Below are 27,819 nucleotides of genomic sequence, written 5' to 3' on the forward strand. Positions count from 1 at the left end.
TGTATTTTATTCCTGTGATGGAAAAGCTGTATTTTCAGCACTGTCTTCGGAGTCACATGATCCTTCAGAAAGCATTTTTGCTGATTTGCTTCTCAAGAAACATTTCTTATTATATTATTATCAATGCTGAAAACTTTTATAAAAACCATGCTACATTTTTTCAGGATTCTTTGATAAACAAGAAAGTTCAAAAGAACAGCATTTGTAAAATTATAAAAGTCTTTACTTAATTTAATGCTTTGTTAAAGAATTAAAGTGTAACTTTCTATAAAAGCAAACAAAAATCTTAATGACCCCAAATATGTGTTTATTATTCGTGGTACACTTTGTTAACAAAGTGAAACGTATTGGAAATTCCTACTAATAAATTAACTATTCAACACTTAACCATAGTTGTATAATGGAGCTCTCTTCAAATATCAATTCAATATTAGCCTTAGTTTGCATGTGTTTCCCATTATTGTGAATCCAAGTAAATATATTTATGCTGCCAGTATATTTGCAGCTTAGATGTGGCTTCTGTGCAGTGTAAAACAGCTCTAAACAGGCTCACAATGTCATGAGGGTCCCCCGCATAGTGCTGGCCCCCCACTTGCAGTGGTTCTGATGCTGGGAAGGAAATTTTGAGGTTAGACCTCTTAGAAACTCAACAGAATACCCATTTCAGTTGTTTAACTGAAAGACAGGACTTTGTTTCCCATAGCCACCATGTTGAGCATTACAATTTCCCCCATTCATTTTTCAAGACAACGGACCAATAAATTCAACTGCATTACATCAGCTAATCCACTTTTCTAGCTAAGTCACATGGAGCTCTCGCCTTTCGCACAGAACAGCGTAGCTATGAATCAAAGGAGTGATGATGCGGTGAGAAAAGACCGAGATGAACAGCAAACTGTGAACTGGACGGCAGAGACTCTGAGTCATCAAACAGCATCTTGGAAATCAAATAAATACGAGAGACTGGGATCAGAAGGGAGCCCCGGAGGAGATGAAAGGGATCAGTTTTCTGACACTCTCCCCGTGGGCAGATCAGAGAGCCAGAGGTGCAGGCCCTGAGAGGGGAGCGTCTCTCTGGTAGAATCTCACAGGCCTCCTCCAGAGCGCTGACCTTAAAGACGCTTCCTGTTCCTGCTTCTGCTCGCTTCATTAGCTTCGAGGAGACGGGAAAGAAAGAATAAGAGGATAGTGGAGAAATATGTATGATAGTTTTGCTGAAAAGACTTGTTCAAGCTTGTTAGGGACAAAATTTTCTGAAGGAGGAAAGCAGCTACCAAAATACAACATTTGCTGGTGACTAAAGAGGTTACTAGTTAAAGGGTTAGTTCACCCAAAAAAGAAAATTCTGTCATTAATTACTCACCCTCATGTCGTTCCAAACCCGTAAGACCTCCGTTCATCTTCGGAACACAAATTAAGATATTTTCGATGCATTCTGACAGCTCTCTGACCCTCCCATAGACAGCAAGGGTACTACCACGATCAACGTCCAGAAACGTAGCAAGGAGATCGGTAAAATAATCCATGTGACATCAGGGGTTCAACTGTAATATTACGAAGCTACGAGAATACTTTTTGGGCGCAAAAGAAAAAGAAATAATGACTTTATTCAACAATTCGTCTCCACCGCGTCACCCTAGCGCCATTTTGGAGAGTATCCGCTGGACGTAAACAGCGTATGTTGTTCTGTGTCAGCCGCACCACACGGATTAGGGACACTAGCTTTCTGTTCAACAATGGTCTAACCTCGTCAATTCAACAATCAATCTCTTTATTTTTTGTCTCCTCTCTTCTTTTTCTTCTTCCTCTTTTCTTCCAGGTTGATTAAGTTAAGTTAGTTAACAAGCGTGGCGAGGACACTGACATGCCATCATCATGTTGTCCAGAATCCAAAAAAACAACAACAACATATATTCATAACCAACAAGGTGTACCTTCCTGGTTAACCTAGTTATGAAGCCAGGTGGGATACCAACTACTTGTGTAATGCTAGTCTAGACTAAGTTGGTCATTTCAACATAACTATTGTCTTTCTGTTCAGTAGTTGTCTAAACCAACCAGTTCAACAAGAAATCTAATTCACTTTTCTCCTCCTCTTCTTGTTTTTCCTTACCTCCTTTCCGTAACTCATGTAGTTGGTAAAACAGTCATGCAAGTTAAGCTGGTTAAGAAGGTTGGTGAGAACACTGGCAGAACAACATCACATTTTGGGGCCTAAAATCCAACATATGTTGATGACCAACAAGGTACATTCCTGGTTAAGATTTCTTCTTCCTCTTTTCCTCCAGGTTAATTAAGATTAAGCTAGTAACTAGCCTGGTGAGAACATTGACACGCCATCATCATGTGTTGGGGAACAGCATCTGAAAAACCAACATATCTTGATGTCCAACAAGGTACCTTCTTGGATAAGCTAGTTAAGAAGCCTGATGGCATACCAGCATCTTTTGTAATACTAGTTAAGCCTAGGTTTCTCTTCCATTTCTTTCTCGTCACAGCTAATGAAGCAAATCAGCTTTGCTGTTTATGCTGGTTAAGAAGCCCGATGGGCACACTAGCTTTCCATTCAGTGGGAGTCGAAATTGGTCATTTCAACAAGACTATTCTCTTTTTTTTTTCCATTGTTGTTTCCTTCCTCACAGCTAATTTATTAAGAGAAGCATGTTGAAAAGTAGCCGTACTGGTGAAACTAGTTAAGAAGCCTTGTGAGGGCACCAGCATCTTAAACACAGTGGGTCTTTTCAGCTGGGAGGTGAGAGAAAACTAGCAAATCAAGGGAGGATAGAGTAGTAGAAGAGACGTTATGAAACAAAAGCTCATATTTGTTTTCGCAGGGTAAATGAATGTCTCGTCTCAGTTGTGTCCTTGACCTCCACCTCCGCCCTACTTTGTATGACTCAAACACTGGTGTCGTCTCACCGTCTGCATAAGCCTGAATCTTTCTCCAGACAGCTTCACCCCGACACACACACACACACACACACACACCATCCACCAGATGGGCTCCAGAAACACCATCCTGCCGCCCCGTCTTACCGTCCGATGACACATTCCTTTATTTTACATGAGTTACGACTCTCAGGATACTCCATGGGTCTGTCCTCCTTCCTGCACGCCTCCGTTTATCCCAAATAATTAACGATGGCAGACCGAATGTGACTCTTTTCTCTCTCTGAAGATTTAGTGGAGCAGAGCAGATCTTTCTCTCTCTCTCACACACACACACACTCACAGGGATTTGAGATTATCACACACACAGAATGCACTTCGAAAGCAGTCTTCAGTTTCTCTTCCCGGGAGTGCATTTTATGGCACTTGCTAAGGCGAACGTCACTATTTTATAACTGGCAACGTCCCATAACACCCAACATCATGGCAGTGACTTTTGCATGAGCAAACACCTCTCTCATTTTTTTTCTAAATAGAATTTTGGTTAATCTTTGTACTAGTTTTTACATTACATTGTTTATTTTGTTATTATTATTATTATTATTTACACTTTATTATTTATTATGTTTTTTTAAATGTATTATTTATTTATTTTACATTTGATTATTTTTATACTATTTGGGGCCCCCCAGTCTGAAAACCCCTGGTCTAAGGTATAACTGGAGGTGGAGATATTTGGGTGTGCACCTGCCTGTAAGTCTGTGTGAGCTCCATGTGGCATTCGTCATGCATGTCCTGTTATTCTCGAGAGTTTATGTTCAGTCGCTCACATGCACAGAAATAGCTGAATGGTGTGTGGCCTTGTAATCTTGGAACCACATCATTTTTTTCAGGGGAAGTTGTGGCCTAATGGTTAGAGAGTCGGACTCGTAACCCAAAGGTTGCGGGTTCAAGTCTCGTACCGGCAGGGATTGTAGGTGGGGGGAGTGAATGTACAGCGCTCTCTCCCACCTTCAATACCACGACTGAGGTGCCCTTGAGCAAGGCACCAAACCCCCAACTGCTCCCCGGGCTGCTCCGGGTGTGTGTTCACGGTGTGTGTGTGTTCACTGCTGTGTGTGTGCACTTTGGATGGGATAAATGCAGAGCACTAATTCCGAGTATGGGTCACCATACTTGGCCACATGTCACGTCACTTTTTTTTTTCACTTTCACATTCTCTCTGTTTGGATCAAAGAGAAGGTTCTCAAGATTTGTATGTGTGCATATGCATATATGTGTATATACCATGTTTTTGCATCGGGCCTGTGGTTAGATTCGTAGCTTCTTCAGTTTTTCTGTTGGTTACTGCATATTCCAAAAAAAAAAAGAAAAAAGGATTATAACATGTATGACCCCATTATCCACAATATACACAGTGAACCACATGTCTTGGAGGGGATTTTCCAGACCTGAAATCAATTAAATGAATTCTGTGTGAACTGCCTTTCCCACAATTACCGCAACACACAACATGCATCACTTCATCTTAACAAATTCAAGAATTATAGGATGATCTACAGCAGACCAGATTCTTAAAAAATTCTCGGTGCTGATATTCGTATTCATGAATGTTCTTCGCCTTGCTTAGTAACTAGATTTTGACATAATTGCAGGGAATGTGTTAAAAACGAATAACTAATAACATTTACACCTTTTCATTGTTTAACTAATAGATGTACAGTATATTGTAAAACTAATAAACACATTTAGTAATGTAAATTAGGTGTTGTTAGTTCAAACCAGCTTATGATTTCTAGTTCAGTTGAATTTGCATTCAAATACATTTTTTTTCAAGTTCATTTTGTTGCACTATTTCCTCCCTGCATGTGGATCCTGTATTCTGTATCTCTTGTGTTTTTTTTATAGTTCTATTTTTAACACAACATCCATTACATACAGTCGCCACCATAATGGGGTTGTGCCAAAATTCTCCACCAGTCACTGTCAACAGTATAAGAGTCGACCTAGAACAGAGCAGCTACCTTTTGTTATATACATACAGATGGTTTGAAAGATCACACACATAGACTACAGTTCACAAAACTCTAGTTTAAAGGCTCGGAATTATGGGCTCCTTTAATGCTTGTGTTGTCAATGCCATCTGTTTAAGTGTTAAAGTTTGTCTCTGGAAGTATGGGTGTGTATTTCTCTTAACTGTGAGACAAACAGGTGTGTCTGAGAGCGAGTTTGTGTCATTTGTGCTGGTTGTACTTGTTTCAGAACTGAGATAACAGAGGGACAGCTGTCCAACCAAGAAGCTCGGTTTACAAAAGAGAGGAACAAATTGATTTAAAAATGCAAAAATCATAGCTGTCGGTCATTTAGGATTTGCCGAATGAATCCACTCCTTGACTGGAATGGTTAAATGACACAATGTCAGTTGTGATCATATTTCCCAGTGTTACAGAAGTTGCAATCTTTATTCACTGTCTCTATGGTTACAGACATTATCACAAGAATAGAAAAGAGCTTGACATCAGTTATTGGTTAATTTGGACAATATTCACGCTGTTGTTTGAATGGTTTAAAAGTCATAATTGTCAGTAAATATTGTCAATCCCACTGACTGTGTGAAACTAGTTTGGCTGCTGTGTAGAATCTAACTTTAAATGTGCCACCAACCCTTTAATTTATTTTTGTACATAAACATTTAATAGATTTAATCTGTGAAGGGCTGCTCTTTATTGCAGTTATAACTAGCTTGTCGTCTGCTGCTGGGAATTGTGTCTGTAAACCTGAAAGAAGAGCCTATACTGCCATCCACAGGCTAAAATTAAATGGAGAAAAAAAAGAAAAAAAAAATTCAAATACTTCCGTATCTTATTAAGTTACAGTATATACATACATTACCATTAGAATAAGTCTCTTATCATTACTAAGGCTGCATTTATTTGATAAATCACAGGAATAGTACAAAGAGGAATATTGATAAATATTACAATTTAAAACAACTGTTCTCTATTTTAATAGATTTTAAAATATAATTTATTCCTGTGAGTTAAAGCTGTATTTTCAGCATCATTACTCCAGTCTTCAGTGTCACATGATCCTTCAGAATTTGGTGCTCAAGAAACATTTCTTATTATTTTCAATGTTGAAAACAATTGTGCTGCTTAATATTTTTGTGGAAACTATGCCTTTTTTTCAGGATTGTTGAAAGTTCAAAAGAACAGCAATATTAAACATAAATGTATTTACTCTCAGTTTTGGTCAATTTATTGCATCCTTACTGAATAAAAGTATTATATTCTTTCTTTTAAAAATCTTACTGACCCCAACATTTTTAAGGGAAGTGTAAAGAGTAGTTTATTATTTACATAATATACAATAATATATAATGTTTACATATATAAGGACTTTCTCTCGCTCTCCATTTCTCTTTTCTGTATCACCCTGAATGTGTTTACATTCACACACCTGTCAGTGCATCTTGATGTCTTTTACTGGTGACACTTTCTGGGAAACATTGCAATAAAATTATTTACCACTAGATGGCAGGATACGTTACACTATCACAGAGCACTGAGAAAGGTTCATTAGGTACTTTTGTGTGTATATTTTAAATATTTGTTGGAGTTGTGGTCTTGCAATATTTATTTGTGATATGTTGTGCCTTGGTGCCTATGCTAAAGACACCAGGTTCTTTTTTTGGACCCACACTTTTAAAAAATAAAGGTTCTGTGTTGGCATTTATGGTTCCATGAAGAAACTATGGAACTCTATGGAACCTTTCCATTGCACTTAAGGTTCTTTGCAGTGGAAAACGGTTCCTTAGATTATTAAAACATTCTTCACAATAAGAATAAATGCTTCTTTTACGAAATAATAACTAAAGTAAATACGTTTTTTGTTACCTGACAAACAGCACCTTTGCTGTTCTTGCGGGTGTTTAGCTAACCATTTTCTGAAACCTCTCTGCATTACGTGTGTGTGTGTTTTTATGAGTTTGTTTTTGTCTGGCATGTGTGTCTGACCTGTTCGTTGTTGCCCGATACAGATGGTTCTGAACTTGAGAGGTGTTAGGAGGCATGCATATGTCCATGTGTTTAATTCAGCGGCCCTCTGCCAAATTTGCCCTCAGTCATAACATTTTGGCCACTCAGCGTCTGGCAACAGCCTGTGCCAGCTTGAAGCCACTGGCATCACTTTGATGCTGGCACAAGCTGTGCACATCTGGCCTGTTGTTACTAAAGGACACAGTCATACAAAAAGGCATTCGGTTTCTCTGTCATCATTTCTGCTTCTGCAAATAAATTGCAAAGCAACGAACATGTTGAGGTGTAATTGCACTTGAAAATGTCTCAGATATTTTTGGTGTTTTTGTTGACAAGGAATTTACTCTGTACTCAAGCTAGTTTTCATTGTACAGATACATTTGCATTCAAATCGACTGCGTGCATTGATAGTTTGTTATTGATCTGCATGACGTTGATGGAAAGCCCGCTGCTGGGGAAGAGGTAGAGAAGCTACCTTAATAATGTATGTAAGCATTACAAAGACTTCTATTGTTTTGTTTGAGAGTGATTGATTTACTGAAGTACCAAAATACCATCTGTACTTGGACAGTTTAGCTGGAGCGCAGTGAAAATAATTACTTCTATATTATAGTGGACTGTTTCTAGTTTGTGTTTTTCCAGTGTTCTATCTGATAACATTGTAATTTAGATGCAGAGACAATAGCTCTTACATAAGTGTGTTTGTAACATTTTTGTGAGTGTGTAATGTGTCTGAAAACACATTCTAAAGTTGTTTATCAAGTCTTAACTGATCCTTTTGTTTTCTCTCTTTTATCTGAAGAAAGAACTAAAGCGTGAAATAGTTTGAGTGTAATACTTGTGTACTTCAATAGGGGGCAGTAAAAAGAATAGTTCTCTTTGCAGCTCATGCTCTTCCATGCAATAGACAGATATATGGTTAGAATATGAATTAGAATATATTAGCATACTAATTCTGCAATATATAGTATGTATACTCAAATACGATAGCATGCCCCTAAATGACGTATTACATTCGTTAAAAAAACAATGTATGCCATGAATCAGACATACTGTTGATTGTGCTGCCTAAAATAAAGATACTTTTACTGTATGATTGGGAAAAAAAGCTATTTAGCAATTTGCCATATTGTCTCTTATGCTCACCAAGGCTGCATTTATTTGATCAAAAGTACAGTAAATTGTGAAATAATATTACAATTTAAAATTATGTAATAAATAAATAATATAATTTAAAAATAATTCTTTAATCATGTGATGGCAAATCTTAATTTTCAGCATCATTACTCAGAAGTCCTTCAGAAATCATCCTAATATGCTCATTTGTTGCTCAAGAAAAATTTCAATGGAAAATATTAAATCTTTTGTAACATTATAAATGTTTTTGCTATGACTTTTGATCAATTCAGTGCATCAATTCTGTCCATCTCTTGCTGTAGAGTCTCGAGTTTAAATGTCCCCTAGCTTTGTCCTTTCTCAGGAATGTGTTTTAAATCCAGTGCTGTAAATAGTGCCTCAGAATGACTATAGATAGAATGGGAGAGATGCAATCTCAGGCAGTGACATCATCCGCTGCATCTAAATGATTAGTGTGTGTACAGTATATGTGTGTGTTTCTGTGTGTGTGTGTGTGTGTGTGTGTGTCAGCCCGCAAATGGGAGGTCCGGGTTTCGCTTCCGAAATTTCAAAATAATTGAGAACACATCTCAGTGGATTTTCACCTCCACACACACTCACCCTCATTACAGTGTTATCTGGAGCTCATTGACTGCTGTATGCCTCTGACCTGTGCAGCATTATGAGGGAAACAGTGAAAGTGTAAGAGACGTTAAAAACACCTGGACGAGTTCAAAGAACAGGAAGTTCTCTGCATGGGGCATCACCACTGACCAATTAATGCCACATTCGCAGGGTCACACACAATCGGACAGGCTTTAGTGTGTGTGTAAGTTGGTTTCTCGCCAAACCGCCGCTTTATGCTTCAGGGAAGAGGCTTTAACAGTGACCAGGCAGAGCTGGTGACCATGTTTAAGTGACTGGGGGCAGATTTACCAGTAAATGTTCCCATAAACAGCCACTTCCTTTAGTTAATTTAGAGCTATAACGGGCTCATCCAGGAATCTGCAGGAATTTTCCCTCTTCCTGCACTCTCACTCCCTCGTTTACTTGTTTGTCTACTTTATAGTTTACAGAGGGTTTCTTGTTTATTTAGGGTGAATTCACGAAGAATTCACTAATGTGTGCACTATCGTTCAGATTTTTTTGTTTGTTTTGCGTTGTTTTTGAAAGAAGTCTCTTATGCTCACCAAAGCTGCATTTATTTGATAAAAATACAGTCAAAATAGGCATATTGCGAAATGGTGAATTGGCATATTGTGCATTACAATTTAAAATAACTTTTATATTATTTGAATACATTTTAAAATATCATGTATTTCTTGATGTTAAAGCTGAATTTTCAGCATCATAACTCCAGTCTTCAGTGTCACGTGATCCTTCAGAAATCATTTTTATATGCTGATTTTGTTTTCAACAAACATTTCTTAATATTATCAATGTTAAAAATAGTTTTTATGCACAATATTTATGTAATATCTTTTTTCAGGAATCTTTAATGAATAGAAGGTTCAAAAGAGAATTTTTTTTTTAGATTTAGAGCATTTATTGAAATAGAAATGAAGAAAGATATGAAATAGAAATCTTTTGTAAAAGTCATTACTGTCACTTTTGATTAACTGAATGTCTCCTTGTTGACCCCAAACTTTTAAATGGTAGTGTACGTGCATTTTATAATGCCGTCTGCATTGTTTTGGGACCTGATTAACTATGCAAACTAGATGATGGCACAAACACATCCACAAAATTAGATATTTTGAAAAATGTCTCTGGGGTTTTGGTCCCTACAATGAAAGCCAGTGGGATCCAGTGTTGTTTTGGACCCTAATGACTTTCTTTATGGACAACAACAACTGAAACATTCTTCAAAATATCATCTTTTGTGTTCCACATGTAGGTTTGGAACGACATGACGGTTTGTAAATCATGACAGAATTTCCATTCCTGGGTGAATGTATTATTAAAGTTGTACTATTTTTAACTTCTCACAGTGTCTTCTTAACTCTTAATGCTTGTAGCTAGATTTGTGCATGATTATAATGCTGTTCCTCGTCATTTGATGAATTCCCACAGCCACGTCCCGAACCACAGCACATCTGTTCGTTTTGCTGAATTATTGCTGAATGATCTGCTTCCACTGGAAGAAATGCCCCCACAATGATAGTGATTAGAAATTGCATAAAGAAATCTGACTCACAAAGGCTGTAAATCATTTATTGTTTCCTGTAGCTTAGGAGTAGAGTGTAGTAATTATAATTGCCTCAATAGAGATCAGTTGCAGAATTATCCCTGTGTGTGTGTGTGTGTGTGTGTGTGTGTGTGTTTCATTGCACTGGCCAACCGAATAAGAGGTGTGCTTCTTCCACACCCTGCCTGGTCTGTGGAGGGCGACTTGTAACGAGCCCTAACACAGATAATAACAGACCGAATCAGCCATATCTTACCTCAGATACACTCTCCACCCTTCAGTCACCCTTTCTCTTTCTTTTTTATCCCATCATGCTCAGTGTGTGTGCGTGTGTGTGTACACCCTTTTGCATAACATTAATGGAGAGAGTTATTGATATTGCACTCAATATCACACAACACGCATATCTGCTGCTGTTCAATGCGGAAACATTGACGCTTTGACTTGTGTGTGTGTGTGTGTGTTGGACTGACCTCAGTGTCATATCCTTTTCTCTTGAGGAACAAGGTACACACACACATGATGCAGCTGTTGGCCACATGGGCATCTGTCCCTGCCACTGGCAGCCACATTCTGCTTTCCCATCATCCCTCGGGGCAGCAGGCTTGGCTCGAGCTCTGTTCTGTGGTTTGTCTTCACCATTTGCGCACCCTCTCACACCCCTGATCTTTCCATCTCTATAGGATTCCTTCTCTTCACATCTGTCTATTTTAAGCATTGTATGTCTCATTTTATTTGGCACGTCTCCCGTCTGTTCTCAGCGCAGATGTGTGTTTGGCACCGCATGCAGGTCTGTCTCTTGTGTCTAAAGTGTTATTTATGGATTTAAATGGACACGTTTTAATTCAAACATTTCCTGATCCTGTTGGGTTACCTTACCTGGTTTTCTTCATCAGAGACTGGTGGTCCAGAGGTGAACTCATCAAATGCCTTTTAGTTTTCTCTGTGAACCTGGGCAAGGCACAAAAGATTGGATCCAAACAACCTTCCAGTAACCAGATGGGCACTTTAAATAACACAATGGCACGTCATTAGCAGACTGCCAGCTAACTTTGTGCCACAGCCTGAGATCAGTGCATGTCGCCGGCTAAAACAAAACTGAGGCGTCAAGTCTTTTAATTGGGATTCTTGGTAACAATAGAGTTTTTGGAGTTCCTGTATAGTTCAGTACTTTTGTAAAACTACCTGTCTCGCCATATTGGCTAGATGCTTTTTCAGTTAAACCTTAGGCTAAGAAGCTATGTTTGTACATTTTCTTGAAACAAAAATATGGTATGAAAAATTGTTAGATATAGATAGATAAGAGATGGATAGATATAGATTGATGATAGATACAAAGATACATAGATAGATAGATAGATAGATAGATAGTTGGTTAGACAGACGTATAGATAGATAGATGGATGGAAGGATCCAAGGATCACGCATTAACGCAGTTTATTATTATTATTATGAAAGCCCGTTGCTCACTGGCTCTAAACGTGGTTGTAATCACGACTTCAGTGGGAAATAGGAAGTTTCCGATAGCACGTGAAGACAGCATAGAAGCGCTCTCGCTCAGCACAGTGGAGTGCATTTTGTTAACTTTGTGGTTTATTGTTTTGAGTCGTTTGGGACGCGGTGACACACGGCCGTCTCGCAATATATATATACAGTATATATATATATACACAATTGTGCTGCAGGTATCAGAAGTTCCACGCTCACACTACATGCGTACCAACTGAACCGCGCTCTGGCCCACCTCTTCCAACCGAGCCAGGGCTGGCTAAACGAACCGCGCCCGAGCGCGGCTTGGAGCGATCGCACTAGTCAAACGAATGGGGTTTTGGGGGTCAAACACACTCGGGCACGGTTAAGATTGCCTAGTGTGAGTACACCCTTATTCTCCCGCATCCCGCACACATGAGTCTCTACCTACCCGCACTCGCCCATCAAGTGTTGTCCTGTGCCGCACTCTGTTGCGGTACTGCGATAGTGCAGGTCTCTACTCGGAAGGTGACTGTTATAATGTTATGATCGAGGCTCTGGACTCTGAGCATAACTTGTTTTTCTATAACAAACTATAAAATATTTTCTATATAAACGTTAATGCCCTGGCAGTGGCAAATAGCTTTAGTTTCATATTTAATTTGATTACATTAATGTTTAAGTTGAGATTTGCAATAAATATTTTAACTGCTACTACTGTACGTAAAAGGAATACTGCTATAATAAAAAGCACCTTATTTGTTTAAAGTGTTTGCAAACCAAATGTTAACTTATTGCACTTTTGTTCATATAGCAGTACTTTTAAATGAAAAAAGTGCACAATACACTACTTTTGAATTCATTATTGAATTGTGTGCATAACAATGCGATTAATCGCAGAAAATCATGCGATTAATCGCGATTAAAAATGTTAACCGTTGCCCAGCACTAATCAAAAGAAGTATGGATGGATGGATAGATAGATAGATAGATAGATAGAAACAAATAATAGATAAAAAGATGAATAGATGGATGGAAGGATAGGTGGATGGATGGAAGGATAGATAGATAGATAGATAGAAGGATGGAAGAATAGATAGATAGATAGATAGATGGATGGATGGATGGATGGATAGATGGTTAGATATAGATACAGTAGATAATAGATGGACAGATGAATGGATAGATAAATGTTTGGTTGGTTGGATAGATGGCTTAGTTAGATGATAGATGGACAAATGAATGGATAGATGTATAGATAGTTGATAGATAGAGGTATAGATGATTAGATGGATAGATGGGTGGACGGTTGGTTACATTTCAGTCAGAAAATGAGAAAAGTTGGATGAATTTTGATTCTTTATTCTAGTCTCAAGACTTGGCTTTGACATCTCACTTCAGATGAATGACACCCTCTGTCAAGCACAAATCCTTTCAAAGCAGCTCTTCCACAGCGGTGTCTGATTGCTGTTTTCTGTCTGGTTTGTCCTCGTGCAGGCAGGCTGCCATTGTGTCTCTGTTCTGAGAAAGATGTATGGAGGACAATAGAGCTGTCCGTTCCACAGGCAGCGGAGTGGCGTATTCTGAGAAAGTTAGAGAACTCCGAGCTTGTAATTTCCATGTCTGTGTCATGGCTCTCTCTGCCAGTTTATCGCGCTCCAAACCTCTAATTTATCCAGATCAGATTTGCACATTCTAGTGGTTCTCATTCACTCTCTGCCGCCCCATTAATTACAGAGCAGCTCTGCTGTTTGCAATCTAAGATCTTGATTCTTTTTTTTTTCTTCCCTCTCTCACACATATACTCTCACGTTGGGACAATTTTTTTACAGTTTAGTTTCTTTTCTTTTTTTTGGTTTGTTTTGCTTTAAAACATATGAGAAGATGAAGTTCTACACTCTTAATGGGTTTTTAATGGGTCTTTGCAGCTATTCACTATAAGATAACCGAGTTGGTCGTTTAGTTTTTTGGTGATTAAAATTTTTTTCTTAATGTTACATTATAGGTTCTCCAGGTCAGAAAATTGGTTCCTGGAATCTGTTAAAACAAAATTTGAATTCTCCTGGTTTTCTTAAGACCAAATAGAATGTTCTTCTATGGCATCATAAGAACATTTTTGAATCAGTGAATCTTTAACACAATTCCCAAAATTGTTAGCTTCTGTTTTGCATGTTTCACATTTTTTAAAATTTTCTTAAGACCAGAAGCATTTAGGCCTACATGTGCACTTCATGCTCAACCATCATTAATTTTCAAAGCTTTTGGAATCATCTCTGTTTCCATGAAACTCTGGGAACGCAGTGATTATAGGATGTTTGCAACGCTGAGTTGCTTCATGCTGGGAACCAGACTGCATCCTGTCAGAGTTGCTTTTAATGTGTTTCTTTTTTGCAGTTTTATTCAAAGTTGGTTTTTATTTGCATCGTTGAGTATGTTTATTCTGTATATAAGGCTGTCTGAGCTGTTTATGTTTATTAGATTGTGTTTATTGAGTTAGTGTAGTTTTGATTTTCAAATTTATTTTCCATTTGTTTAGTTCTCATCCATTTTCATTTTGTTTTGTTATTATTTAGTTTCTTTGGCATTTTCTAGCTTTGATTCAGTTGTATTTTTTTTCATCAGTTTATTTAGTTTTTAGTTTTAGTATTTCAGGGCTGACAATTTTAATGCATTAACTATAATTGAAATGTTTAACAACATTTACTCTCTTAAGGCTGCCTAGCTTTATCACCATCCAGCAGCATGTTCATGTTTAATGCAGCCAGGTTAAAGCTCTCACATTTTATGTACCATGAAGCTAAAATAGATTTATTTTTATTTCAATTAATCTTGCAGTCACCAAAGTGTATTTTCATTTAAGTGCATTTATTTATAATTTTTTTGTTTGCTATATATATTTTTAATGTATATTATATAAAAACATGAAATACACTTTTTTTCGTTTGCTATAATTCTCAAACACTTTTTAGCGTCAAATGAAATGGAATGTTGCAATTGGTTATTTCGATCACATCTAACACTTTATTGAAGATTTTTAAAACTCTCTTTGGAGAAAACAAATGTGAAAAAGGCTGCTGAACAGTGGCTGGCCTCTATTAACACAATCTCTTCATCAGTGTTGGGGGTAACGCATTACAAGTAACGCGAGTTACGTAATCAGATTACTTTTTTTCAAGTAACCAGTAAAGTAACGCATTACTTTTTTAATTTACAAGAAAATATCTGAGTTACTTTTTCAAAAAAGTAACGTCAGTTACTTTGTTTTCCCATTTATTGACTGACAAGTCTCCTGTCCCCATACTGGGAGAAATCGGAAGTGCAGAGGAGTTGTGTGCGCTGTGTGAACATGATGTTACTGTAGTTCTAGACTAAATGTGAATGTGCATTAATTCATCCCACTCACAAAAAACAGATTTAGTATTCATCAAAATGAATTAAAACAGGGAAATGCAAACTCAGAATATGACGCAAACATGCAATAATTAATACGTTAAATAACACAAATGTATCTAATCCCATTGTATTAACCAATGTCTTTGCTGCTGACCTTTGATGATCCAGTTCAACCATACTAATAAGCGAAAATGACTTTAGATAAACTAACAATTGTGCTTCATTGTTTTTTTTATTGCTAAGAGTGTTGAACCTTCTTTAAAAACAATCAAGCCCTGCTCATATTTAAAAAGTAACGCGAAAGTAGCGCAAAAGTAATGTAATGCATTACTTTCCATAAAGAGTAACTAAGTAACGTAATTTGTTACTTTTTTAGGTAGTAACGCAATATTGTAATGCATTACTTTTAAATGTAACTTCCCCCAACACTGCTCTTCATACTTATCTTTCTGAGAGAGAGAGCAGATTACAGTAATGGAGAATGATCCTGCAATAAAGGATGTCCAGAGTAGAGCAAATACTAGTTGTTGAATCAATAGAGTGTTCAGTAAGGATGATTCTAGGATTCTTGCTCTTCTAACTCTCTCCTCTGGGTCACGATTATAGGCTTTCTTTGTACACCATCATTAAGAGAAAGAGAGTGTGAGCCTCATCATATTAAAGCTTGCCTGTGTATGTGCCTGTGCATATGTTTGGAGAACTTCAGTTGGGAGTATGAGGCAACTCTTCTAGTCTTTCAGATATCTTTAGTGAGAGCTGGTACGTCAGTCTGTCCTTCACAAGATGGTATCGTATCGAAGTACAGGTATAGCTGTAAAAGACAATAATCAAATGAGACATGAGCCCGAGAGGCGTGATATTAGATCCAGCTGAATTTTATAAAATAAATGCATGTAGAAATCAAATAGATTTTTGATTGCAACATGTTTACAGCATTGAAACTGATTTATTGGAAAACTTTGAGAAGCTTATTTTGCAACTCAATAACTCAATTCCGTGCCGGGAAAGATTGAAGCATCGCACTTAAAGGTTGGACCAAAAAAACAAAAAACAAACACACAAAATCGAATCTTCAGAATCTTTCACTGTGCAAAATGTAAACTGAAAAGTGTTGCAACATTATTTATCCAGCCAATGGTCAATGCTATGGCTCATACCAACATAGTGGAAGTATAAGTTGTAGGGTTCATGATTCATGAATTCTATGAATCTATATCTATTGTGGCCTTGGGAAATGCTCTTTAGTGTTAGTTTGTGTGGTTGGTAGATCATAACATGGGTTAATTTCATGCATTAGAAATCATTTTAATCATATCTCTCTAATCCAATATTAAAAAAGAGCACCCACACAAAATTCCTTTAACGTTCACAGTCACACGCACAACCCCATATACATACAGTATTTCTTCTGTTTGTGTTTTCATCACATCTTAAAATTGGGCGATGAATAATGTATTTTTAGTGTGTGGGTTGAAAATTCAGGCTTTCAGAAATAATACTGGCAAATTTTTTGGAACAGCATGATAAGAGAGAGAAAGAGGTATACTGATCTTATAATTAGATGGCTTGTGTGTGTGTGTGTGTGTGTGTGTGTGTGTGCAGGTGTTTAGGACTTTAGGGAAGCTGTTGACTTTCCTTCATGAACTGATGATTCTTCTTTTTTTATCACTTGATTTTTCTTCTCCACTTTTGTCCTAATAACTCTTCACTGTTCTGCTCCTCCTTTCACCCTGTGGCTTGTCCATTGCAGTAACTCAGTCCTGAATGGACGCTTCATTAGTGCAGTAGTTACTGCTCCTGAACCCAGAGGTGCCAGGAATAAATGTATCTGCTCCCTCAGCACTTCAGTTTATCCCTCAGTCTGGTCTCCAAACACAGCTCGCCAATTAACAACATACAAATTCAGCCTCAGTTTACCTTTAAACTGATCATGCCGAGTCTACATGTACTTCAACACACCTCAACACAAACCCTCAGGATCGTTGTTCATCAAAAGATACCCTCAAGAACAACGTTCTTCAACACAGGAACAATGTACTGCAAAGTACAAACCCTCAAGAACAACATTCACCAATGCAAACCATGAAGAACATAATTTTTTAACATAAACCCTCAAGAACAATGTACTGCAGACCCAGTACAAACCCTCAAGAACAACTTTCACCAATGCAAACCCTGAAGAACAACATTATTTAACGCAAAATCTCAAGAACAACGTACTTCAATGGAAATCCTCAGGAATAGTGTACCTCAACCATTGTTAGTATTTAGTTTAGTATTATTTATATAGTTACTGTTGCTTTTTTGAATGAGCTTTTATTTTTATATTTTCTGTTTTCATTTTAATTTGTTTTAGTAATTTTATGTGCTTTTATTTTTTTATTAGTTTAGTATTTTAATATTTCTTTTTAGCTTTAATTTATTTAGTTTTAGTCATTTTCATGCTTCAACTTAAACATTTTTTAGTTAATTATTAATGCCATTTTTCAGGTTTTTCTTCTAATATTCATATTTATTTCAACTTTATTTGAATTACCAAAATTAAATTTAAATTGTTCTAGTTTTATGTAACGGTAACAGTGCTGACCTCACCACAAACCTGCAGGAACAGCAGACTTCATTTAAAACCCCCCAAAACAACAGACCTCAACAAGTGTTGTTTTACTATTGTTTATATACTATTATAGTAATTAATAATTTTATATTTTCAGTTTTCATTTTAATTTGAGTTTTTAGAAGTTTTGTTTTGTGCTGTTTATAACAGTAAGTTTATTTTTAGCTTTATTTTATTTTTATTTCAGTTTTAGTAAATTTAGTACTTCACCTTATTTCAGTTAGCTGCCAAGTCAATCTTTCTTTCTTTCTTTCTTTCTTTCTTTCTTTCTTTCTTTCACTCACTCACTCACTCACTCACATTCATTCATTCATTCATTCATTCATTCATTCATTCATTCACTCACTCACTCACTCACTCACTCACTCACAAGAACAACAAACCTCAACAAAGACCTTCAAGAGCAATCTTTACACAAACCTTCAGCCACGAAGTAGAGACCTGCACTCCCGCGAGTAGAGACCCGCGGGACCCAACGCAACAGGGTGCGGCGCGGGACAACTCTTGATGGGCGAGTGCGGGTGCGGGCGGGAAGAGACTCGTGTGTGTGCGGGATGCGGGAGAATAAAATGATTCGCGGGACTCCCGCAAAATAGAAATTATCTAAACATAAAGTGTCTAAAACATATAAATTGTTATTTATCTGTTGCACTAAAGCAAAAAGAACAACTAATATTAACATTAAAATGATTAGCGCGCAAGCTAGACATAGTTTCCATTTATAATGTAGCCAATCACAGACTCAGCTGTTGATTTCTGGAACGCAATGGCCAATCAGAGGTGATTAAGTTAGAATCTACTCACCGCAGTGCTGAAATTGCGTGCTCACGAATCCTCTCATTTTAGACACTGTGAAAGATTCATTGTGCATATATTTAGCGTTATAACAGAGCTTTATGGAGATCGCGATTAACTGAGATGTCAGCTTTTTGTGATAATAAAGGAAGCGTGCTGCTCGCATTCTGCCATGCCAAACCATGCACGCAGCAGCCCATGCTTGCTTTCTGTAAAAAATAACAGTGGTTGTGAATATTGATGCTTAGCCTAAATAACAAATATTTTATCGGGAGTGTTTATGCTGGGATGTTGTGGAGCTTAGGAGATGTTACAGAACCATTTCATGTAAATTTCTTCGATGTACTGAAAACAATCTATATAGATTACTTTTATGCGGGCTTTTGTGGGCGGGAGCGGGACAAAACATGAATGTCGCGGGCAGGAGCGGGACCAGATAAGATATATTTTTGCGGGAGCGGGTGGGCGCGGGACAGAATCTTGCGGGAACGGGCGGGAGCGGGACTGAAAAATCCGTCCCGCGCAGGTCTCTGCCACGAAGTACCTCAAAAAGCACACTCTGCCTTATTCTCATCCCTTTGTCAGCTCCAGCACCCCAGTTTCAACTCCGCTTCCTTTTCCAGGTTGTCCTCATTCTCCTTGGGTCATCCTTTCTTCCCCTTTGTCTTTCTTTCTGACTTTCTCTTCTTATATCTTTATCTCTTCAATCCTCCTTTTGGTCTCACCTTAATAAGGTATTCTCAAACCTTTCCGGTTATCTCCACTATATTTTCTTACTCTCTGTACTATTCACTTTTCCTCCAACTAAATCATTTTGTTTATTGCACCTCACATTCACTCCGAACTGTCAGACTTCTTTTCGTCTTTCTCATTTGGCAATTAGCAAATATTCTCTGCGAATAATAGATCTCTCATCCCTGTTCTTGTGGTATGTAAGCAGTTCAGTCACATTTCTCTATGGTTTCTACAAGACTCTAATTAGCCTCATTTCTAACCCTCAGTTACAGGCTATCTTCTCTATTATTATTCTAAAGCAGTGTTTTCTCACCCACTGTCTCATCAGTACTTTCAAATATATCCTCCCCTCCCTTCCCACAGCACACGCACCAACAATTAGACTTTATAATGTCTCATTTCTGGCAGGGGATCTAGAAGTCCAGGCTGTATTGATCCTCTAAACTGGCAGGACAGAATGCCATCTATGTAATGTTAAAGCAAGCCAAACAGTAGATTGACGATTTAAGCTTCCAAGGGACCTCAACCAATAGTTAATTCTGATGGGGCTTCATGGTGCAAATAACAGCTGGTCTCTTAATGTTTTTGTCTTTCTCCCTCTCTTTCTCTCAGTTATACTGCAAGAGTGGTGGGCAATGGAGTTCGTGCTCAAAGTCAGAATCCAGAAGTAAGAGTCAGAGGTGCTGACCCTGTGCTTATGGATGTCAAAAACAAACTCGAGCTCTTCAACACGGTAAGGAATATCATGATTTGGTGACACTACATCTATTACACCTTAAAGGGATAGTTCACCTAAAAATAAAAATTCTCTCACCATTTGCTCATTTACTAACCTCTTTGTTCCTTTCTACTGTGAAACACAAAAGTATCTGAACATATCTTCTTTATTTTATAAGGAAGTCTTAACATATCTTCTTTATTCTATAAGGAAGTCATACAGGTTTGGAATCTGAAAATCATACAAAAAACATTGTTACTTTTGTTTTATAGCATTACATTATAAAATTAAATAAAAAAATATTTCAGCTATTTGCCAAGATGACTTATTGATGTTATAAAATTACTAAAACTACAACAAAAATAAAAATAATAAAATATATATAGACATAAAAAAAAAAAAATTCTAAAACTTTTTAAAATTCAAATATGAAAAAATCTCAATCTCAATGATACTAAAACAACACTGGTTTGGAATGGCATGAGGATGAGTAAATGCATTTTTGGGTGAACTCTCACTTTAAAAAGAAAAAAAATGTTCACTAGTAATTGCTTAAAATGGATAAATATGTTAGATCACACTTTATTTTAAGGTCCAATTCTCACCATTAACAAACCAATAACTATGACCTTTGCCTCAATTAACTCCTAATTTGCTAATAGTTAGTAAGGTAGTTGTTAAGTTTAGTTATTAGGCAGGATTAGAGATGTAGAATATGGTCATGAAGAATATGTGCTTTTACTAATAAACAGCCAATATGTTAATAATAGGCATGCTCATAAGCAACTAGTAATAGTGAAAATTGCTCCCTGTACTAAAGTGTTACCGTATGTGATTTCAAAGATTCAACCATAGTGACTAAACTCTGATTTGGGAGATTGTTCACATTCTTTTTTTATCTACCAAATTAGAAGTCAATTCGATGAGTGTGATGATCTTAAAACTTGTAAACAGAAGCAGGGTTATTATCTTCTGGTTCTGCTTGGCTGAATTTTGCTCCATGATGCACGAGTTCACTGTTTTGCACAATGTGAGTGTTGTTTGAGCTCAGATGAATATCCATCAGCTGTGTCTCAGGGAATACCGCCGTTTTGAGCATGGTATGATGGTAACACCATGGCATTCATTGAAATACCATCATCATTTTTTTGTAAGGGATATATGGGGGGATTTCAGTGTAGGTGATTCATGGAAGACGCTACCGTAGTGATTGCTGTCAGTGACCACAAGTGGTAAATTGTTTACGTTATATGATTGATTGTCCTGTTTTTGCAAACTTTTACAATTAAAGAAAACCTTTTCCAACATGAATCGCATCAGACAGTGTTGTTGGCCTGCTGGAAAGAGTCTGAAGAAATGTGCTGATTAGTACATTATTCACTTTTACCTGTTAAGATAAAGCATTGATTTTATTACTATATATTAATGTGAATAATAATAATAATTTTTAATAATAATAAAAAAAATAATTTTTTGTTATTTTTCAAAGATTTTTCTGTTATGAGTAGTAGTAGTAAATAATAATAATACATTCTTGAATAGGAAATAGACATATAGGAAATATCACGTAGAATAGAAAATGGTATTATTTTACTAAAATTCAGCTGCTGTTCAATTGCAACTGATATTTGTAATATCTGACCAGTTATTACAAATCAGAGCACTTTTTTAATAACATTGTTTATTGTATGTGATTAATTTTCTTGCTTTTGCATGCATTAAACTTGTATGATAAAAGAAATCACAACTTTTCCAGCGCTAATCACATCAGGCAGTGTTGAAGAAATGTGCTGATGTGTTCAGAAACTTTTTCCTGTTGTTGCTTGTGATGTTCTGTTCTCATTCTGATAGACCTGATGGAGCAGTCATGCATTAACGGAGTGGCAGAAAACAAGGGCAGATGGCTCTTTTTCAGATGTGAATTAAACAGCTCATCAAAGTGATTCTGATGTTCTTCGAAATTAACTAACAGATGAAACTTCCACCTAATTAACGGCATCCAGTACAGACTCTGAGATGAGTTGAACAGCTTTGGCTGTGGAGAAAGGGAGTTTATACATATCACATGTGCAAGTAAGGCTGATTCTGATGGGAAGTAAAGAATTGGCAGGGGCTGTAGACTGAGTCTGTGCAGACTGACCTAACAGAGTCACCTGACTGCCTTGTGAACTGGTGGCATCAGTAAACAATGGTGAGAACATCATGGCCTAATACACACACATACTGTATACACACAACAACTCATGCGTCATCAACACTATTATATGACATTTGTATTCAGTTTGAACTATAATGAAAATAATCCAGTTCATCAAAGTGATCAAGAGCTACAAATTGATTTTTAATTGAGTTGTGTGGAAGTGGTTCCAGTTTATGTATTAGTATGTTATTCTCTTCTTTCCATTAAGATAAAGCATACATTTTATTCAATAATAATAATAACAAACCTTAATGTAGTGTTATTTTCAGAATGTTTGAAAATAATACGTGAAAATAAATACATACATACATACATTCATACATTAATTTATAACAACAACACTATAATAATAATTATAATTAATAATAATAATAATTATTATTATTGGTACTACTACCACTACTAATAAAATGTTTTTTTTTCTTGAATTTAATTTCTTTTGCTCTATTTTTTCTTTCACCTTATATTTCTTTCACTATTCTTCCACTCTTTTGCGCTTTCTTTTTGACCCTCTGCTTGTTAAGACTTTTTTTTGTCATTTAATTTTTTCAAGATTTTTCGAGATGACAAAATACTGTCATTAAAGTTTTATTATTATTATTTATTTATTTTTTTCTTGCATAGGAAATATACATACAAGAAATATCATGTAGAACATGGTATTATTTTATTAAAAAAGTCAATTTCACTGTTCTGGCTTTGACTGTTCGTGTTCCATTACTGATATGTTTAATATCTGATAGCCATCAGAGCGCTTATTTCCAGCTTGCCTTTAAACTAACAGAGAAATGAAATCATTTATTGAAAATTACTGATAAGGGAAAAACATAAAATGATGTTGTCTCTTTCTCTCTCATATTCACCCCAGTTTCACCCTGATAAAGTTATGAATTTCTTTTTCCCAGATGGTAAGAGAATTTCTCAACAGAAATATTTGATTTCCTATTCCAATTATGAATGCTAAAAACCGCCAGAGGAATCTGCTGTGTTACAGTCTCAGCGCAGAGAAAGAGAATGGAAATATTGATCCTGTGTACTTTGGAGGTTTGAATGGGGAAATATGTGGTTAAAGAAACTGAGAGAGTGACAGAGAGAACGAGAGAGTAGAAAGGAGCAGAGGTTCAGAAAACAGGGCAGTTTGGATGGCAAAGTGCTGCTTTTGTCATGCTAATAGCAGGCCGGACACTGAAAGACTTTCAGAATAAAAGATGATTTTCCCACAATCCCCTGAGGCTCTGTGTGGCAACAGTCTGCCCAACTCTGCCATATGACCTTTCTTTCTTTCTTTCTTTCTTTCTTTTGCTCTTTCTTTCTTTCTTTCTTTCTTTCTTTCTTTTGCACTCTTTCTTTCTTTTGCTTTTTCTTTCTTTCTTTTGCTCTTTCTTTCTTTCTTTCTTTTGCTCTTTCTTTCTTTCTTTTGCTCTTTCTTTCTTTCTTTCTTTCTTTTGCTCTTTCTTTCTTTCTTTTGCTGCTCTTTCTTTCTTTCTTTTGCTCTTTCATTCTTTCTTTCTTTTGCTCTTTCTTTCTTTCTTTCTTTTGCTCTTTCTTTCTTTTGCTCTTTCTTTCTTTCTTTCTTTCTTTCTTTCTTTTGCTCTTTCTTTCTTTTGCACTTTCTTTCTTTCGCTCTTTCTTTCTTTTGCGCTTTTTCTTTTGCTCTTTCTTTCTTCTTTCTTTCTTTTGCTCTTTCTTTCTTTCTTTCGCTCTTTCTTTCTTTCTTTCGCTCTTTCTTTCTTTCTTTCGCTCTTTCTTTCTTTCTTTCGCTCTTTCTTTCTTTCTTTCGCTCTTTCTTTCTTTCTTTCGCTCTTTCTTTCTTTCTTTCGCTCTTTTTTTTCGCTCACTCTCTGTTTTGCTTTCTATTTCCCTCTCTTTGGCCATTTCTTTCGCTATTTTTTGCTCTGTTTTTCACACTCCTTTCTTTCTTTATTTTTCTTCTTTCTTTTGCTCTTTCTTTTGCTCTTTCTTTCTTTCTTTCGCTCTTTCTTTCTTTCACTTGCTCTTTCTTTTTCGCTCACTCTCTTTTTGCTTTTTGCTCTCTGTTTTGCTTTCTCTTTCCCTCTCTTTGGCTATTTCTTTCGCTATTTTTCACTCTGTTTTTCACACTCTTTCTTTCTTTCTTTCTTTCTTTCACTTACTCTTTTTTTTTCTTCTGCTTTCTTGTTCTTCGGCTAGCTGTTATCTCTTCGGCTTTTTCTTTCATTCTTTTTTCTTTCACTTTTGTTTTAGCTCTTTTGCTCTATTTCTTTTGCCTTTTTGTTTCTTTTGCTTTTTTATCTCATTCATTTTGTATTTCTTTTTGTCTATTTAACTCTTTTGCTCTTCACCTCTTTCTATCACACTTTTTTCTGTAACTTTCATTCGCTCTTTCTTTCTTTTGCAGTTTTGCTTTCTTTTGTTCTTCCCTTCTCTTTTGCTTTATTTCTTTGCTGTTCATTCTTTTGCACTATTGGTGTTGTTTGAAACCATTATTAATGACATATTATTTGCATCTCTTGTGTTGCAATCATGATAGAAAGATGGAACTGCCATTCAATGCATCTTATATGATAAATGTAGCATTTTTGGTAACTCATTAACTAGTTACAGTAGTTAACAGTTGACACTGATACTCTAATCACAGTGCATTAAACACAGTGAATTAAAGTCTGGTTTGACCTAAGCAGTTGTAACAACTTTCACCCTTACAACTTTGACCATCCCTGACTTTGGCCTGACGTTGCTCTCCTAATATTGATATTTTAGGATAGCTGCTGAGGAGTTCAACCCACACTAATTTGTTTGTGAACATAGCAGAATGTCTGGAGACCTTCAATCCAGATTCATCTCAGATAGGCTGGTCTCCACCTTAGCCCACAGTTTAAGCTCATTCCTGGCTACACTCATTGTTTGTAACTTTGCAATTTATTGCCCAAATGCAGGAAATGGGTGTCTGGAAATCTAGCAGTTCAGATAGTTTCTGTTACAGTAGACTGCAGGTTTATGTATTAAAATACTTCTGAAATCCTGCATGTTTGGTAAAGCAATAAAATGTCACAAATAATTCTGGTTCTATAAACAATAAACAAACTGGTCTTAATATGTATTTTGTTACTAATCTTAATCAGTATTTTCCCCCCCAAAAGATTTCCTAAATATGTTCTATCTACTAAGTATGTGTCTAATAAAATATTTTATTTTAAAATATTTTTAAGTACTTACTTAAATGCATTTGAGAGGCAAAATTGCATGTAATATTGAGAGTTCCACATATCTTAATTTTTTTTATTGTATTGTTTTCTTGTTCAAAACATAAATCTAACACATTTTAGTAAGGTTTGTGATTTTATAATTAATATTTTTGTATTAAAAAAATAAATAATTATTTATAAATAAATAATTTATTATTTTATATTTTTTGTTCTTGTTTTTATGGACAGTTTTACTGGAAATTAAGACAAAAATACTGATTGCATATATATATGTACAGTGGGTACGGAAAGTATTCAGACCCCCTTAAATTTTTCACTCTTTGTTATATTGCAGCCATTTGCTAAAATTATTTAAGTTAATTTTTTTCCCTCATTAATGTTTAGTCGAATGAAATATTAGATTCCCTCTGTGGATGTTAAACTACACATGAAACAACCCAGCCGTGGTGTGATGCCTGTAGTTCAGGTCACCGTGGCCCGCCCCTCCCGTTAAAACACAATAAATACGTCTAATTCCCCGTAAATATCCCCGACAGGAATCTGGAGGACAGGCCAGCGGCACAGCTGCTTTTGGGTGTGGAGACACAATAGCATCTCTGTGCTCGGGGTGTGTGTTTGTGTGTTTTTCAGCACACATACAGCATGTCATCACACTCATGAGTGTAAATGTACTTTTTCACTTTTAGAGTGTTAGAACAGGCTTGTGTTGACCTGCGGCACTACTGTTCTCTAACACCTGCTGTACACAGGAAGTCTGCTTTACTGCAGAAAACGCATTAATTGTACTGGCTGCCCTGTTTGGACTGCCAGTACATTTGGGTGGATTTGCTCTAGAGCTACAACATCAATTAAATGAATAGCTCATCCAAATATGAACATTTTGTTGTAAGTGTTTCACTCTCATGCTGTTCCAAACCTGTATATGACTTATTCTTTTTCTGCCATGGAACATGAAAAGAGTAATTTAGTGAGCTGCTCCTTTCCGAACAACGAACGTAAGTGTAAACCTCCAAAAATACTCATAAAACCACCATTAAAGTGGTCCATGAATATCTTTGTGTGAGAAACGGTGATTATTAAATTTTTTTTACTATGCACACATTCAAATAATAAGCATGAAAATTAGGCACTTCAGAGCAGTGAAAGCTTTTTGTGAATATCAACTTAAATTTTGGTCTGTCCCTAAAGTATCTTCTCTTGAAATCTAATGAACGAGTTATATAGACTACATTTATGGTGCTTTTTTTGTCATTTTTTGCATTTAATTTTATTTAATTCAATTGCATCAGTGGGAAATGACATTGTCATACAGGTTTGGAATGACACGAGGTGAATAAATGAAGACACTAACTATGCCTTTTATCCTTATCACACAATGCTTACACTCACACACACCATTTGCAGTGTTAATTGTTTCAGTCATTTGTCTGATTGGGGTCAGCTGTGTGTGTGTTGATCATTTACTCTGGTTTATCACTTGACCTATTTTTTTTTTCTCAACAGTCCCTTCTCTAGCAGGGTATCAGGTGCGTGTGACCGCAGTATAGTGGTATTCTGTATCAAAGGCTCGTCTCTTGTCTGAGGCCTCAGGGAGAACAGAACACACTGTTTGAAGTGGGTAGAGACATCTACAGCTCTGTAAAGAGTTCACTGAACACTCACTGCCTGTCTGCTGGCCGTCACATATCTGAACACATCAGACTTCACTTTGGGCATAATATCAACAACAGTCCATGAAGAAGATAAAACAGTGATTGAATGAGCCATGTGATTGATGTATGCATACCAGTGACTACACATCAGCTGAATTCATATTAATAAGCAGAGTAGACTGTAAACAGCATATACACATAAATAACTTGGTATAGGATTTACTTTGGAACAATTTTCACTCAGAAATTACAAGTACATTTTACAAGTATTTGCACATAAATGGTGATTAACAAATTGAATTAGATGTGAAATTTTGAAGTATAGCTATAAGGGAAATAACTGTTTCTAGCCTGTGCTGGCCTGGTCAACTCATTTGCAAGTCACTTTAGATAAAATCTTCTACTAAATGAACAGAAATAAATGTAAATGTGACCGTGGACCACAAAACCAGTCATAAGGGTCAATTTTTCGAAATTGAGATTTATATGTCATCTGAAAGCTACATAAATAAGCTTTCCATTGATGTGTGGTTTGTTAGGATAGGACAATGTTTGACCAAGATACAACTATTTGAAAATCTGGAATCTGAGGGTGCAAAAAAAAATCCAAATATTGAGAAAATAGCCTTTAAAGTTGTCCGAATGAAGTTCTTTGCAATGCATATTACTAATCAAAAATTAAGTTTTAATATATTTACAGTAGGAAATTTACAAAATATCTTCATGGAACATGATCTTTATCCTAATGATTTTTGGCATAAAAGAAAAATCGATAATTTTGACCCATACAATGTTTTTTTTGGCTATTGCTAAAAATATACCCAAGC

At 36.3% G+C, this 27,819-nt stretch overlaps 1 protein-coding gene across 4 annotated transcripts in view; it reads left to right on the top strand.

Annotated features, from left to right (window-relative positions):
- Positions 1-27,819, top strand: part of gpc5c (glypican 5c) — a 146,710-nt gene that overhangs the window by 57,466 nt on the left and 61,425 nt on the right. For 3 of the 4 annotated variants that reach the window (XM_016564279.1, XM_016564281.1, XM_016564280.1), the window contains one exon: positions 19,850-19,970. In XM_016564279.1, the coding sequence (XP_016419765.1) occupies positions 19,850-19,970 (121 nt within the window). Of the gene's footprint in view, positions 1-19,849; positions 19,971-21,806; positions 21,884-27,819 lie in introns of those variants that run through there. The other variant, XM_016564282.1, reaches the window with a different exon arrangement.

The sequence above is a fragment of the Sinocyclocheilus rhinocerous genome, unplaced genomic scaffold, assembly GCF_001515625.1.
Source record: "Sinocyclocheilus rhinocerous isolate Xijiao unplaced genomic scaffold, SAMN03320098_v1.1 scaffold919, whole genome shotgun sequence".
Classification (NCBI taxonomy): domain Eukaryota; kingdom Metazoa; phylum Chordata; class Actinopteri; order Cypriniformes; family Cyprinidae; genus Sinocyclocheilus; species Sinocyclocheilus rhinocerous.